Genomic DNA, 16,896 nt, shown 5'->3' with positions numbered 1-16,896 from the left:
AATGAGCAGTGTAGCTAGTTCTCGCGCCTTTGAACGTGTTAAGGCCTGCACATCTCTGTCTCCGAAAATCAGAAGGCAAGCTTTGACCTTCTCGTAGTTGTCCGCGTCCTCCTTGTTTAGCCGCGCGACAACCTCCGCTGCCTCGCAGGGCAGAACCGTCAATAATCTCTGAGACCACGTGTCTCGCTGGAAGGACAGTTCTTCGCAAGTTCGCTCAAAGTTACCCAGATACAGACCGATATCCCCTGATATCACATATGGCTGCATGTACTTTGACATCTTGAAATCTGCCTCCTTGTTGAGAAGAGGTACCGCTAGCTGGGGACAATTGCCCGACCTCTTGCTCAACTCTACTTCTAATTTCCGGAGCTCAATTTCTAGCTCCCGCTTTTTTGCTTCTCTCTCAAGCTTCTCACGTTCGTGCTCCCTTTCCTCTTTTTCTCTCTCAAGTTCACGCTCCCTTTCCTCTTTTTCCCTCTGACGTTCGCGCTCCCTTTCCTCTTTTTCCCTCTGACGTTCGCGCTCACGCCTCTTTTCCTGTCTGAGTTGTTCCTCCTTGTTTTGGGCGATGAGGTTCCATGCTTCACTGAGCTCCTCATCATCGGCTCCCAAATCAGTGATTGCCTTTAAAATCAAGGGTTTTCGTGCCAAACCACTTGTATCAATTCCCAATTCCTCACACAATAGCAACAGGTCCGGTTTCTGCAGCTTTTGTAGGTCCATGATCGCTCCGAGTGTCGGCTACTTCCAAAACAACTGTGCAAACTACCAACCTAAAGGCGTTTCCACACTCTCTTTACCAGTTCTAAAATCTAACCCTGTTCTAGAACCTGGTCCACATCAGAAGAAAAGCCAAGCACTCACCCACACATGCGATCGATGTTCCGAGCTGCCCTCTTGGCCGATTGTTGCTCCTGCTTGTTGCTTGAGATGCCACCTCCGATCACAAGGTGTTGTGGCTTGTAGCTTCAGATCCACCTCCAATCACCAGATGTTGTGGCTTGTAGATTCAGATCCCAACGCTGGTCACCAGTTGTCGTGCTTGTAGATTCAGATCCCACCGCTGATCACCAGTTGTTGTGGCTTGTAGATTCAGATCCCACCGCTGCCACCAGTTGTCGTGACGCTGGGGCTATGTCGACCCGGCCTTCACTTGGTAGCGTGCAGAGACTCCGAGTTCATGAAGGATTGAATCTTCGAAGTTGGTGAAATATATACAAGCAGGTTTAATGGCACTTTGAGAAAACTTATTTACATGATTATTTACATGAAAAAGAAGGGTATATTAACAAAATGGCAAGCGTAAAGAGTTCATAGCGAGAAGCGTCTTGGATGAGCCGTTTACCCAGGGCTCAGAGCGACATTTCGTGCTCTGCAGCGTCCTTAAAAACCCCCTATGTCCAGCCCCTCTCTGAAGATGCTGACCAACCAAATCCAGGGCACGCCCCTCAGGTATCGGCATCCAATCGAACACTTCACTGCACTGATGGTCTGAAGCACTGACTGGTCCGGCATTCATTCGTTGGGCGTGATCACTTGTTGGCGGGAAAAGCTTGGGAACGGCGAGGAGAGGAGGTACATTTCTATTCTTCAGCAAAGAAACCACAAGCTGGTTCTGACAAGGGGTTTTACTTCTCAGAAACCCGAGTGCACGTGGCGCCGCATAGGGCTCCCAACATGGTCCCTTTTCGACAATTGCAAATCTTTCCTGCATTCCCGGGAAATCACTTAATGGCCGTATGAGTCATGCTCCTTTCTTGTCCTGCACGTCAGCGGACATGTCACTCTGTCGTCTCCTTTGGATAGGAGGCATTCATCACTGGAGGATAGCACTTCTCGACTGGAAGGGTGGACAAAAGAAAGAAAGCACTTCCTGCTATTTCCCGCAGGGGGACGTTTCTTTGTGTTTTTCCAGACGTTCTCCTGACAGGGTCAATTTGGCATTTGCAGGTTGTCCACAAAGCAAAACATGCTTACAAAACAGGATTCCTGGAAACAGGCTCACTTAGAGCCATTGGACCATCACCACATATTCACAAAACTTATCCATGCCCACAGGCGAACAATAGAGCGCGCAAATGCGGATGCACGGTCGTAACACCATACACTAACCAAATTCGACACGCAGAACAACCGGTACGTCTTGGGAGACAGTAGACGAGCAAAGCGAGGCGAGTACACATGTGGTCTTTCACCCATGATGTGTGTATGTATTTGATGTCACGTTATCACAAACGTCGCTATAGTCAGTTCAAGCGCAAATTTTCAGTGAAATACGTGCAAATGTTCAGTCGTGTATTTGCGCACTTTATCTCATCGGTGAACACTGTTCACAAGGAAGGTCGCATGCATTGCACGAGTATGCATGGGAGCTCTCGCAAGCTCCCTTTAATGCACTTTTTTGCCTAATTTTGCCATTGGTGATGCGACCAAGTCGCGTTGGACGTGTAGTGCTTGGTTGGTGCGTGCTCTCCGTGTGCGCGTATGCGCGCGAGAAATGAGCTGCCTCTAATGCATTTCATCGCCTACTTTGCTATTGCTGCTGCGAGCTGCTCGCGCTAGACATGACACTGCGACCTACCAGCAGGAATGGAAAATAAGGCGAAGAGGTGCATTAAGGGCAGCTCGCTCGCTCTCATACGCGCGTACAGCGTGCGATCTCCGCAGAGCGTACATTGCAAAATTATTTTTGTAAAGGATTTAAATTACGTTTCTGAAAACCGTGAAAATATAACTTTATAATTACTAATTACTGCTATTAAAAAGTAATTACATTACAATTACTTTAGAAAAGTAGTTGAATTACATTTCATTTACCCTTGATTTTTACGCAACGAAAGAAGTACACTGCCCACAGCTCTCAAAGCATTTCAGATTTTTTTATTGCAACATAAAAGCAACTGCGCTTCAAAGTGGGCGTGGGAAATTTCGCCCCGATTTGAAGAAAGCGTCTCCTTGGACATGCTGAAAAGTCGTTCTGCAGAGGCAGACGAAGGCAGCCCAGTGCTATATATCACAAGAGCTTTTGCATTCTTGGGTACGATTCAAAAGTCGCAGACTTCACTCGTCATCCATCGATGAAATTCGTCATTCACCGGATCCTGTTGTTCCGCCCTCTTGATGTTGGAAGAAACATCATCAGCATCAATGTCGGGTGGCGCAGTGACTTGATATGGAGATTCCTCGTCCCTGAAATCCGCCGGGTAGCAGGAGTGGGCTAGGTTCCATTCTCCCGCTGAAGTTGGTCGTCCTGCAGCCGATCCAGCTTGAAACGTGGATGTGTGGCCGCCGCAGTTGTGTAGTCCGGGTCCGCAAGCTGGTGCAAAATCCCGGATAATTCAAAAGATAGTGAATTGTAAGTGACAATCCGCGTTGCCATTAATATACAGATGTTTCGTAAGTCAGTTACTTTCTGATTAATTAGATCTGTAGGTATACTAGCAAAGGGTTTTCCACAACTGAAAACTTCACAATGTAATTAAAAATTATGTGCCAATTTGTAATGAGACTAACGATGACGGCAGTGTCGCCTAATAAATGGACGACGCAAAAGCATGAAGACTCGGAGCTGAATTTTTTGTTTTGTTTTCTCTCTTGCGTCGCTCTTCCACGCAACTATTTCTCCTGATGAGAGCGATGTTTAAAAGTTTCCACTTCTTTTCCTACAACGTGATAATCCGGATGGGTATGACGTTTAGTTAAGGTCGCGCTTCTTTTGCACTGTGTGACACGTACAACTTTCCACTCCGACCGCGCATATAAGCTAAGAATAACCGAATGGAACACAAACGTATAATCAGATACACGCTATAAATATGACATGCTAATTGCAATTTCAGGCATTTGATGCCCACTCCATTCTCACAGCCACGTACTGGCATTCGCTCATTGACGCGCTGGAAAGATTCCCAGTCTTTGAAAGGACATGGTTTTAATATTCTACTACCATAAAGAACAGCTTCGAAAAATTCACCTCTTCACGACGATGCATTGCGCAGCGTCAACTGTAGCTCCTGAGAACAGTGCAGCGACCGTTGTAGAGACCACAGCCTCGGCAAAAGTTCCCCCATGAACATGTATATTTTCCCCCTCAATACGTCCAGGGACCGCGCTATTGGCCGTAGAACTTGTAAGAGCGGGATTGAAGCAGTACACTTAAACGCAGCGAACTATTGTCACATGCCTGTACTGCGTTAATTACTTTAAAAGCTCCGTGATATTTCCATTTTATAATCAATATTTTTTGCGCGGATAACCAACATTATCAACGCTTAGCTGAGCCTCTATAATAATAATAATAATAATAAATAATTTCTTGTATAAGTAAAAATTTCAGCGTACCGACGTGTACTCTTCCCGAAAGGCAAGGATCCGGGATATGTTCAGGCCGTCGAGAACCCTGTTGATGCGTGTTTCCACTTCCCTGATCTGGTCCAGGGCGTTGAACAGGAATTTTCACCTTGTTGATCAGGGTAAAATAGGAAGGCGCCCCAAATACCGCTGCACTGCATCAGATGTTATCGAGGAATGTTGCTGTTTACTCCACAAGGCCTTGCAGGTGCTCCTAATGCGCGTAAATGCACGCCTGTACCGAAGGTCTTGCAGGGCCCGTTCAGCTTTTACGGAGGCAATGAGATTAGGCGTGTGAGCCGCACAGCGTTCATTTAGCAGTCTTGATTCGGCTAGGTCGGGAGGTGTATCCGAGTCAGAAACCACTTGGAGAATCTCCCCTGTACAAAGACATTCTCTGTGTCTTGATCATCTTCTGTCACTTGTTGAGGACGAAATATCCTGCAAACAATAATACGATAAATCTGTTTTTAGACTTAGATACTAGAAATCATCAAGGCGGTAAGTCGGAAGACATTTTACCTAAATGACTTGAAGTTTTACGCGTTCTCTGTAACGGTGACGTTTTTCAGAATGGCATAGTCCACTAAGATACCATGCAGTGCAGGAACGTCGTACGTATGGTGCCCAGTGAGGCGCATGCATGCCAGCACGGCAGACATTTTTCTTGCAGTCTTCGTCTAACCGATGACATCAGGAAAACTCGGATCAGTGGCTCAGGTCCGGTGAGTGCAAAGATATGCTTTAAAACTAAATATGCATACTCCCAATAGCACGGAGGTAGCAATGTAAGCTGGTCTTCCGACGAAAGGATATCCAGCAGTCGGCTTTGCAGCGCACAGATGCCACATCTCGAAGGGTGGCATGTCCTTCATTTGTTCGTACATTTTGCTTGCTCTGTCAGCTACTTCCCTGCTGGAGAGCACTTTGACGCCTTCTAAGAGACCGATAAATGTTGCACAAAGGAGAAGCTTTGGAAGGATCCTATAGCGAACTTCGTTATAGCCGAGTCTACCTCCTGCTGCGGCGGAGTGGGCACTCGTTTTTCAAAACATCCTTCCAGTCTTTTCTGCTTAAGAGCAGACGAAGAGCCTTCCTCAGAGCCGTCTGGTAACCGTTTCTGTTTTCGAACATAACGGTCTTGTAAAGCGTAAGGGTGCTTCATCTGAAAAAACAAAAAACAAAAACGAAAACAAAATTAAGAAACGACCTGTGTCCTTACTCTGCGAGGCAAGATTTGGAAGTACGAGGCTATACGTAACCAGAAAGGAGATTACACGGCGAACTATTCTTTTTGTTCGGCTCATATTTCAATGTTTCTGTGAAAACTGGCAAACTGAGAAGAAAGCAGTACGCGAAGATAAACGATTTCCACGGAAAAATACCTTTGGTCAGCTGTCAGGGCTAGAGGAGCTTTTTTTCTTGTTTTGTTTTTACAAACGATCGCAGAATAAATAAGGCACTCAGTGCGTCGTAGCTACTGGATGCGAGCATATATGCCAAGCTCAAGCTACACCAACAAGGCGCATACTGTTCTACTACCCGATTTGGCACTCCCCTACTCTGAATTAGAAACGCCGCTACGTTAAATCGGTAGTCAGATAGTAAATTTGAAATTTGTCTAAGAACAATATGCATGACCTGGAACTTTGCATTTTTCAATACTGCTTCGTAAATGTCAAACCAGGCGACCTCAATACCAAATATCTGAGAATTTTAAACTAGCTTATTAGGTTCACGCTGGAATGAAAGCAAAACCAAGGCCATACACGCACTGTTAACTTCACAGAGTTAATAATAATAGCTTGCCTGAAATCGAGGAACAAGCAAAGCGTTCTCAGAAAATGATTTTACATCTACGTATTGGCAACGCCCACTTCGCAATCAGCCACAGAAGGGTATGGAAGCACGTTTTTTTTTTTTCTTTTTTTTTTCCGAAATAAGAATACTAGGGCATGACCAGAAAATATCAACTTACCTGCAGGTGCTTTAGCAAGTTGATGAAGCCTTGGCGTTGGAGGACAGCGTCTTCGGTCCTGGCGAACATAACTTGCACGTTACGGTTACATTGTCTTCAGTTTTGGTCTTGAATTCAAAATAGGGCTTGTGATCCGGCCACAGAAGCTCGTCTTCTCGAAAACAGATTGCAGTTGTCAGCCCTCGGAAGCAAATTTTGAAATCAAATTTTTGTTTCCGCCTGTCAGTTTGATATTAATCGTGAAGCTCTCGACTTGACATGTCGAAACCTGAGAGTGGAGACCAGCAGCTAGCGCAGAACACCGGACCAGGATCCCGGGGCCAGGTTTTCACACATCAGAAAGCCGTGCCACATTTTGCAGCCACGCAATTAGAGTAAACTTAAAAAATGATTGAGGCACTGAATTGTCACATCTTTAATCTCGACCAATGTTAAAAATAAGAACTTTTTCCCCCGATGTAAATCTCTGAAAAGAAAAAAAAAACAAAAAAAAAACCGCCAAAATCTTTTCTAAATTCCGATGTGCTCAGTGACATCCAAAAACGATTGGCCCACTAAATGGTGCACCACGCCCTTCAACTTCGAAAGCGCTACAAGACTCTCTCTCTATACCTCTCTTAAAAAAAAAAAAAAAATGACCATTACGCCAACTTTTGTTTTCAAAATACGTGGCACACATTTCACTTTTTCCGCGCCAAATCTAGTTTCCGCTGACAGTTGACCTTCTTTGCTTTCCCGGAACACAGCCCCAGCCAAACACTATCATATTTAGTAGTTCCCGTTAGTACAGGGCGTCAAATTCTTCGCTGTCTTGCGCTGTCCACCCATTCAAGGTTTCCGAAGCTTGTTACTTGTTGCTTGTAAAGCCCCCGGAGACTGCACCTGCAGCCACTGGTGGCGATGTTTTCTCTAGTAGCGCTTCCGGTTTACCCCTTTCGCCTTGCAGTGACGACGTAACGCGAGCACGAGCGGGGTCTGCGTGGGCGTAACCGGGGGAGCCGCTGTGCGCGCACTGCCTTCTTCTCCCTCGTGGACTTCAGAAGAATGCCGCCCCTTGCTTGGCCTAGGGGCCAAGCGCAACGACTTCTCTCGTTTAAATTCTACCGGTAGACGCCAATGCCCACGATGCGCTGTGCATTGCCCTAAACGGTGTACCATACCAGGGAGTGCGCTTGCTTTCCGTTTTGTTTAATTCATAACTGGGCCATCTGTCTACAGGAACGCCTACCCAATATGCTTTGCCCTTCCGGCCGGTTTCGGCGCCGCGTCGCCTTGATATGCTTGCGTAGTGGACGATCAGATAGGCTGAACAATCAATTTCCTGTCGAGACACGCCGGTCTCCGTTATAGCAGGCTTCGACAGTCTTTAGGAACACGTGCAATTCGTTGCCGTCATGGTATGCTTCGCCCCTGGGTCGTGGGCTCCCGATGCTCTCCATTGCCTAACAAAACAAAGCGAGAGTCGAACGCTTCTGCTCGATTCTTACTCCAGCTGCCAGACCCTTGAGTCCTCTCTCAGGCTCGTTATTAAGTGTGATTGTTTGAGCGTGTACAGTGGCGATCCATATGATCGCTCGAGCGACGACCGAGGCAAGGAGCCGCGCCACGTTACGTGATCAACCTCCGTGGCAAGGGAAACATTACAGTAGCTTCCCTCTCTCTTTTCGCTGTTCCTTGATTTGCTGTCACTCCCTTCTAGCAAGTCCCAAATTTCGTTTTTTTTTTTTTGTACGCGTCAGCTGACAGATACGCACGTGTCGTAACCTTGTGAGGACGCCTGGTGAATTTTTTTTTTTCTATGCATTACCAGTCCGGCGCATGTGGGCCGTAGAAACAGTGACAGTGTTATTAAGACCTGTGACGGCAGAAAAACCCATCTCTGCTATATCTTCAAAAATGAAAAAGAAATGATATGCAATGCAGATAAACGGAAGCCCAGAAAATGAACACGGGAAAAAGGTGGCGATGTAGTCACAGGGGCGACGGTTGTAGTCCGGAAAAGCCTACAAGGGAAAGAAGACAACGCAATCTTTATCGTCGCAGTTTCGATATGGGCCGCTATGCAGTTCGAAAGGCCCGCTGGTCGACGCTCGCGCGATCACCTTCATATTGATCGCGACTGTACAGTGTAGAAAGGTGTACATAGCTCTCCCTTCGTTAAACAAGATAGTATGCCATCGCTTTTACTGTCTCTGCTGATGTGCGCGAGTGGAACATAACTTGTCGCCGGGCCATGTGCTTTGCCTATGTCGAACTCGGCGCCAAAGTGAAAGCGCTTGCCTGCGCGCACGTTGCCCCTCCTCTCTGAGCTAAGCTTATTTATTTATTTATTTATTTATTTATTTATTTATTTATTTATTTATTTATTTATTTATTTATTTATTTATTTATTTATTTATTTATTTATTTATTTATTTATTTATTTATTTATTTATTTATTTATTTATTTATTTATTTATTTATTTATTTATTTATTTATTTATTTATTTATTTATTTATTTATTTATTTATTTATTTATTTATTTATTTATTTATTTATTTATTTATTTATTTATTTATTTATTTATTTATTTATTTATTTATTTATTTATTTATTTATTTATTTATTTATTTATTTATTTATTTATTTATTTATTTATTTATTTATTTATTTATTTATTTATTTATTTATTTATTTATTTATTTATTTATTTATTTATTTATTTATTTATTTATTTATTTATTTATTTATTTATTTATTTATTTATTTATTTATTTATTTATTTATTTATTTATTTATTTATTTATTTATTTATTTATTTATTTATTTATTTATTTATTTATTTATTTATTTATTTATTTATTTATTTATTTATTTATTTATTTATTTATTTATTTATTTATTTATTTATTTATTTATTTATTTATTTATTTATTTATTTATTTATTTATTTATTTATTTATTTATTTATTTATTTATTTATTTATTTATTTATTTATTACACCTCAAAGGTCCCTTGCCAGGACATTACTTGAGGGGTGGGCAAACATGTCAAAAGTGATTTATCAGGGAAGGCTTGAAAGATGGGCTTCGATTGAAGACCTGAAGCGTGGCAGGTCACTGATGGGGGCAATATGGTCAGGTAGGTGATTCCAATCATCGGCAGTGCGAACGAAAAATGAGTTTGGTATGTGACAGTGCGCGTGCGCGGGAGATACACAGCGTTGGGGTAGGTATTGCAGGAATAGCGATAGGATGATATATTTACATTGTTAACAGGAGGCACTGAGTGATAAAATCTACGAAAAAGAATGAGACGGGAAGTATTACGACGAGATGACAGGGGGGTAAGGCTCAGCTGTGCTTTTAATACTGTAATATACTGCTGCTGCAAGAATATTCTGATAAAATAAATCTAGCGACGCAGTTCTGAATGGATTCGAGGATTTTTATTAGATTACTGTGATGAGGGTCGAAAATAGCGCTAGCATATTCTAGCTTCGGACGAATTAAGGTCGTGTAGGCAAGTAATTTAAAAAAAGAAGGTGCAAGTGCCAGATTGCAACGTAAATAGCTTAGCGACCGGTTAGCCGAGTTAGGGATGCTGTTAACGTGACATGTCCAGATTAAATCATTAGAGGTATTGACACCAAAGTATTTGCAGGAGTCAGAAAAGGCAACAGGGTTGTTGTTAATGTAATAAGTAGGAGCGACATAGTTATGGCGGCGGTGGAATGATAGCTGGAAAGTCTTACTTATTACTTACATTAAGCGTCATGAGCCAATGGCCATACCATGCTAGCACTTTGTTAATATCTTCTTGCAGGTCTGAAGTATCTCCGTGATTAGTTATTGGCCGGTATACGACACAGTCATCAACGAATAGGTAAATTTCGGACGAGATGTTATAAGGTAGGTCATAGCTTGCTTGGCTGCCCCACGCTTCCGCGAATATTTCTCTCTGTGTATTTGGCCATAGAAACGAGAGCCCCGAACTGCGCACTACAAGCTGCAATGGTGCATTTGGAAGTGAAGTAATTTGGAAAGTAAATAATTAATTTTGCTGCGAAATTACTGATAGAAACTAATGTACTACGTTACCGAATCACCACTTGAGAAGAGTAATGCATTGCATTACAAATTACCAAAAAGGTAATTAAAGTACTGTAATTCAATTACTGCCATGTCTGTCGGAGAGCCCACACCAGCCTTCCCCCTTCCAGAGCGCCTCTAGAGGCTCCCGGCTGCTTGAACGTCCTCTCTCCCCGCTTGCCAAAAACGGCTCGGTCTATGGTTGGACCTTCAGAATGTAGAGCGTAACTGAAGGAAGAGTTGGCGCTAGCGCTGTAATTTGTAGCGAGACGCGGCCTTATCATTTCATTAGTTGAGGCAGATGATTTGAGGTGTATCTCGAAGGATTCCAGCCACGCGCTTGTATCAATGTTCCCTTTTATGTTAGTTACTGTTCGCGGTTTTATCTAGATGTTTCTACGCCGCTTTTAAATTGAGCATTGACGAGTGAAACGAGCATTTGTAGATCGACGACCACTGAGCACGGTGGTTGCTATCGCCGCCGTCGATGGCTTAGTTCTTTTTCTGGCACAAGTCACCCAAATAAAGAGTTGATTCCTGCGAAGATCGTCTCTTCATTTTTTGCCGACGGCATTATCACCACCATGTGACAGTATCTAATAAGGCCGGGCAGAAAAAGAAAAACATTAAACGGCAGGTAAAGAACAGAAGCTAAAACTGGAATAGTTCACTGGAAAAGAAACCGCCTTTAGACATATATAGAAAATGGAAAACCCGGATTAAAAAGGAAACCTTCTATGACAACTCAAGAAGCAGCGGCCTAAATTTGAAGCTAGATCAGGATGTCTTAGAACCAGATTCGAAGAGTCTCAGCGTAGAGTTCTCAGCCCGTTGGCATTGATTGATATACTCAATCTAGAGGCGGTCCTCAAGGTTCGGCTGTCGGGCAGTATCCGGTGAACATGCTCTTCTCTATACTCTGATGTCTGACTGTAAACCAGAGAATTTGGATTGACCACTATTTATGTAGTTTAGTTCATTAGGCTTGGTCTTTTCCTGCCGCCTGTGGCGGTTTATTCCCCCGGCCAAGGTCTTTCGCCATGGTCGGCTAATCGTCCAGCGGAGTCGGTACCGTTTGATTGCTTCCTCAGAAATGGGGCTACTACCATTGGTTATACTATCTTCCCGGTTTTTTTTGTTTCGGTTAATTGTGATGCCATTTGACTAAATGAGGCAAGTTATCCAGGAGGAGTTTTGCTCTACTACTCCACCATACATGGCAAAATTACTTTCGAAAAGGAAATAAATTACATTACTAATTACTTTGCTGAAAATCGCAGAAAAGTAATTAAATTACATTACTCATTACTGGTCCTAAATAGTAATGAAATTACATTACAATTACTTCTACTGAGTAATTAAATTACTTTTAAAATTACCTTCTACTTTCCATGCATGCTAAAACTATGCAATACTAATAAACAAAACAAAAACTTGTTCTCCAGACGCGAAGCACACACAGTCTTTCGTCTTCCCGCTAAATTCTGTCCCAGAGAGCTATTCCTTCCCTCTCTTCTACAGCACGTGCCATTACAAAAAAAAAAAAAAACGCGGTCGAACGATTGTGAAATGACCGGTGAACCCAGCGTCTTGCGTAGCTGTCTCCGCCATTTGAAGGGTCGAAGAAGTTAGGTTATTTATTGCTTCCGCAGTCCCAAGAATCAACGTCTGCACATATGTGCTCACTGCTCAGTAATGCTCAAGCCACGGTGCCTCACGTCATGGACCTTTCCGGCTATCTCCCCCAAACCAAATCCTCCCTCGCCCCCTGGTGTCTAGTGTAACTAGGCACCACTGTACCCTAGCCGGCGCAACAGGGTGGTGGTGGTGCTGCGCCGCGCTCCCTACTAGTGTCAGCTCCAGCCTTCTTGCACCATCTCTCCCTTCGGGATTCCCTTGACGCCTTGTATCCTGCTGCTTGGAGAATGGTTGCCCATGCTACACATGAGGTCTCAGACGCACTGTTCTGCTCAATTCTGTCCCCCTTTGCCGATACGTTACGCTGGCTTCGCTTGCCGCACGTCGTTCCTGCTTTCGCGGCACTCTACTTCGTTGTCTATTGAAGGAGTAGTGGCGCACGTTAGTAAAAGTAATTTCGACAGGAATTAATTACTTCTGCTGCGAAATTACTGTCAAAAAGTAATTTATTACATTACTAAATTACCGGCCTGAAAAAGGAATTCATTACATTACAAATTACCGAGAAAAGTAATTAAATTACAGTAATTTCATTACTGTAATTCAATTACTGCCATGTATGTACTCCACATTTATAGACATCCCGGAGGTGAAGCGATTTAGCAAGACGGGCATCCTATGCAGATCATCAAAAGTTGAGTGCCTGAGTGACCTTCAGGCGTGTTTCAGGTTTGGCACTTTAGCGGTAAAGACTTTTGTCAACCCGCACCTCGCTTGAAAAAGAGGCATTGTCCGTGGTGTTCCCTCGAACACCACGACTCGTAACAAAGAGTTTGCGCTTCTTAAAATAATCGAAAAACGTCGTTCCCGTGGGGAGGTTACGGCAGTATTAAAAAAGCGCAATTTGGAATTTGCTGCTGTGACTTCGTGTCCTTCGAACCTCTCCCCAGAAGCACTTTTGAAAATGCTTATCCCTGCTGATGTGGTGACCGAATACAGGTGCACTAGGCCGGCAGGTAAATCTCGAATACCCACAGAAAAGCCATTTTAACTTTCTTCGGTTCACCTGCCCGTCTGAAGTTAAAGCATGGCCCTACCTGTTTCATGTTTAGCCCTTAGCTCGTCCGCTGTAATGCCGCAATTGCAAATGCGCAATTCGCTGTGGTTCATATGGTGGTCCCCACTCGGCAACAGAGTTTGTTCGAAGTGTCGAGTTGCTGCCTGTGCTCTGCCTCGCACGCTGCTTCTGACTCCAGCTGCCCTGCTCGTAGCAATGATTGCGCTCCTTGAAATCATCGAAAAACTTCGTTGTTCCCATAAGCAGGCTGCGGCAGTATTAAAGGAGTGCAATTCGGGACTTGCTGCTGTGATTTGCGTGTCTAACAGCTTCCTTAGAATCTTCTGTTTCTTCAGCTGTGGTCTCTGCCATTGACAAGTGTATGCCGGTTGTAATGGAACACTTCTTTGTTTCTTTTGCGGAGACCTTTTCTCGCGTGCTTGTGGCAAGGATGGAGACTCTTTTTTTTTTTTTTTCAAACTCTGACAACCGGTGCCCCTGCAGTCCCTGACATGCCCGTGGTCTCTAACGGGAGATCGCCTCCCAACAAAGAATCCTCTGCTACTACCCATCTAAGCAATTCTAAGGCGACCGGTTTCCTAAATTCTTGTTCTTCTAGGTCAAGAATCGCTGGAGCATGCAGTGAGCGCAGTAGCTCCCCAGTTTAGAATATCCCGAATCAGCCCTCTAAATCTCAACCCAAAGATAAATCCTGGGTAGGCCACAGCAGGCGCATGATGTGCTGATGTCAGCTGTAGAGTACGTGCATCTTTGAATCAACATTGTTTCTTTTTTAATATTGCAACAGAACTGCGCCGCTCACATAATTCTGGTTTTGAGAATCTCCTCTACGTAATACTTAAAATTCACCCTGACATTATTTTCCCCTTCAGGCGCGAATTAAATTTTCTGAAAGGAAAAATTTTTCCTTGTGTTATTCATGATCAGTACACCAGACAGAAGTCAAGTGCAAGAAATTACGCCAAAATTTTCATATTTGAGCCCATTTTATTTGCGTCCACGTTTCTGGACATGGCGCCTCAAAGCTCCTACATGAGTGCAAACACTACAACATTCTCTTGTATTCTCTACTAAGTATGAGGAATGAATAAATGTTTCACTCTGAAAATACCTAAGGTACAGAAGAGTAGCCACTTGTTCAAGTCTTATGAAATAGGTAAAAACAGTCATTTTGTGACGACAGGAAAAGCAAAATTCCGCATTTGCGGCCGCGAACGCGGCTCTTCAAAGTGCAGCCCTGGCGTCTGCATCGTTGTGCGTTTGGTATGCTCATAACCTGGGGCCAGTGGTTGGTGCCATCATAGCGCGTAGTGCTTGTTGGCAATGGCTCTGCATTGTGAGGCTTCTTTTTGATCTCCTGTGGACCTTCGTTGCTCGGTCGACCTCGCTTCTTTGGGGGTGCTTTGTTGCAGGCGACTAAGCTATTAGCCACATCACTCTGAAATGCGAGCAAATCTAATGTGCTTTTTTTCGACAGTTGCATATTGTTTGCATCTCTGATGTACTCCAACCATTGCAAAGAGCAAATGAAACAAAATGCGATATTACTTGCACCGGCTACTTCCTTGTTCTTGGGTGCAGTGGGTAGAGGGACATCAAAAAATCCATCTTGTCGACGCCTCCCATGTACTTGTTGCACTCGAGGAGGACTTGAGGGCATTCAATGTCGATGTGTGATTTAGAAGACTCGCTCCACCTTCGTACAGTGCCTGCTTCGCCTAAGCCCACGGCGGTTGAAGCCATGTTCACAATACCGTTGTCATGCCAGCGCACAAGAACAATGTCGCCATTTTCTGAACGAAGTGTCTAAAGGTACGTCCGACGTATCCATTCGATTCTCGTAAAGATACGGCGGACGTCGATATACAGGCTCATGGCTATATGCACGTCGAACGCGGCCACATTCCGCTTGCTACGCGTGAATGAATCTTATCATAGCCTCTATGATATCAGCTAGCCGCGACTCTCGATGAGGTGCTACGAAGAGTGCATCCGTTCTAACATAGATCACGGTCTTCACTTAGGGTTGTGTACGGCAAGCATCGCTGTCACGCACATAGCTGCAGGCGATGCTACGTACTGCACCAGCTTCACCAGCTGGCATCGAGATACGCACATTCACGAGCAGCTTTCGCTTCGCACTAAACTATTACCTCGATCTGCCCGTAATGTAAGCGAGTTACTCCTAGCATTTACGCTGTCTTAGGTCCTGCATCGACCTCCGAAGATCTAGCGCCGGCACAACATATACACACCTCGCCGTGCAGAACATATTCGGCAGTCCAAAGTATGTATGTGAAATGGCATTATGCTCGTTCCTCACATGCAGACCGAGGAAACAGGATGCTTCTAGCTAAATTCTTCGTTTAAATTCTACCTCAGAGCCGTGGCAGAAGACATGCCGAATCTACTAGAGGCCTCCGCTGCTACTGCGGCGAGCTGCACTGCACATCGACTCGTCGAGGCGAAGACCTACTGCACCGCACCGCAAGAGTGCACAACCGGAAAGACGGAAGCGCGAATGACCCGAATTCCCTGTGAACAGCAATGTTCTTTGGTATTTAGGGGAAGGCTAGACTAAAGTGCTTAGCCTGCATCTTTTTCTTGTCGTTGAATTTTGCGTACATGTAGTTTAAACACCCGCATGCTCGAGGTTAGCATGACCCGACTGAACGGCCGCGCAGCTTTGAAACGATCGGGATCGATATGCATGCATCGCCGGACTTGGGTACGCGGTAGAAAATGTGCGCTGCACATTTCGTTGCAGAAGATGACTCTTGGAATTTTGCAGAGTGCGCCATGCAAGTGATCATTGCTACAACCACGCATCCATGTTCCAACGGCTGGCCTACCCCGAGGCGCATAAATGTTCAACCGTGGACGTATCAATGATCGAAGAGAGGACAGATTTTCACAGTTTTGGGCGCGAAATCGATAGCTACCAGTGCTCAGTGTTAGAGAAATTCTGCCTTGATCATGCGCAATTCAGTGTTTCAGGTGTCGTCAGTAGCTGTAAGTTTGAACAGTTCGCCTGTCAAGTCAGCCGCGCCAGCGATGGACCGGTGGAGCGATTTTCCACGCTACACCGCTGTCTTGCTAGAAAGCCTACCTAGGCGGCGTTTGTCATAAAGCTGCTTTTTGTGGGCCCCGTAATTGAAAGCAACGCCTCCAGAAACGCGTTAAATGTTCAAAAATGTATTCTCTTCAACAGTTTCACTCCAGGCTGTCAAAGCAGGCGGACGTTGATAAAACAGTTGAGCACTCCAGTCTTTAGAAATCTGTAGAATCGCCTTCAGTTTGTAAAATTATTGGAATAGGTCACTTTCCGATCGCTGGGACATAGACCCTCATGACAGCGCTTTCACGTGAATAAGGACCACACCAGACCGAAAGCTTGTCTCATATAACATAGCTAACCAAGGTATACCTTACAGCATTGTGTTGATTTTTATGGTGCATAAGCGACTAATGCTGCCATGCACCAAGAACAAGGTTTAATGTATTTATTTGTGTGTAATGACTAAAATGTTCTTTAGGATGTAGCAGGCTTAGGAACATTTTAAGAAACCAAAAATGCAGGAAATTTGCACGTCTCTCCTAGGATTACAGTTCAGAAGAGCGTGTTGTCGGGCTAGTTGGTTCTGCATAGTATATAAGAGAAATGCGCAACAACTTAAACAGGACACTTACTCGCTTATTTATTTCCTAGGTTGATGCTGGGATGGAAAGGGATCTGTTGCAAAATTGTACAAAATGTTTCCTCTTATTTTCTCGACTCTG

General features: G+C 44.3%; 2 protein-coding genes across 2 annotated transcripts in view; both read right to left on the bottom strand.

Annotated features, from left to right (window-relative positions):
- LOC146184196 (uncharacterized) overlaps nt 1-16,896 on the bottom strand; it is a 54,921-nt gene that overhangs the window by 21,888 nt on the left and 16,137 nt on the right. The window lies entirely within an intron of this gene.
- On the bottom strand, nt 2,871-8,007 carry LOC146184197 (uncharacterized). The gene is made up of 6 exons (XM_084609550.1): nt 6,329-8,007; nt 5,310-5,515; nt 4,479-4,753; nt 4,022-4,126; nt 3,096-3,316; nt 2,871-3,032 (listed from the first exon to the last, which is right to left on the bottom strand). The coding sequence occupies exons 1-6, from the start codon at nt 6,395-6,397 to the stop codon at nt 2,871-2,873; spliced, it is 1,038 nt and encodes a 345-aa protein (XP_084465676.1). The 5' UTR covers nt 6,398-8,007.

The sequence above is a fragment of the Amblyomma maculatum genome, chromosome 7, assembly GCF_055883805.1.
Source record: "Amblyomma maculatum isolate TAMU_Amacu chromosome 7, ASM5588380v1, whole genome shotgun sequence".
In the NCBI taxonomy this organism is placed as follows: Eukaryota; Metazoa; Arthropoda; class Arachnida; order Ixodida; family Ixodidae; genus Amblyomma; species Amblyomma maculatum.
Note: the sequence above shows the minus strand (reverse complement) of the source record. Positions and strands in the feature narration are given on the sequence as shown.

Bases quoted from the DNA above. Each gene is read 5' to 3' on its own strand.
- LOC146184197 (XM_084609550.1), bottom strand. From the start codon at position 6,397: ATGTTCGCCAGGACCGAAGACGCTGTCCTCCAACGCCAAGGCTTCATC. The intron at 5,516-6,328 runs GTAAGTTGATAT...TTGTTTTTTCAG, and splicing joins ACTTGCTAAAGCACCTGCAG to ATGAAGCACCCTTACGCTTT. The intron at 3,033-3,095 runs GTGAATGACGAA...ATCGTACCCAAG, and splicing joins GGGCGGAACAACAGGATCCG to AATGCAAAAGCTCTTGTGAT.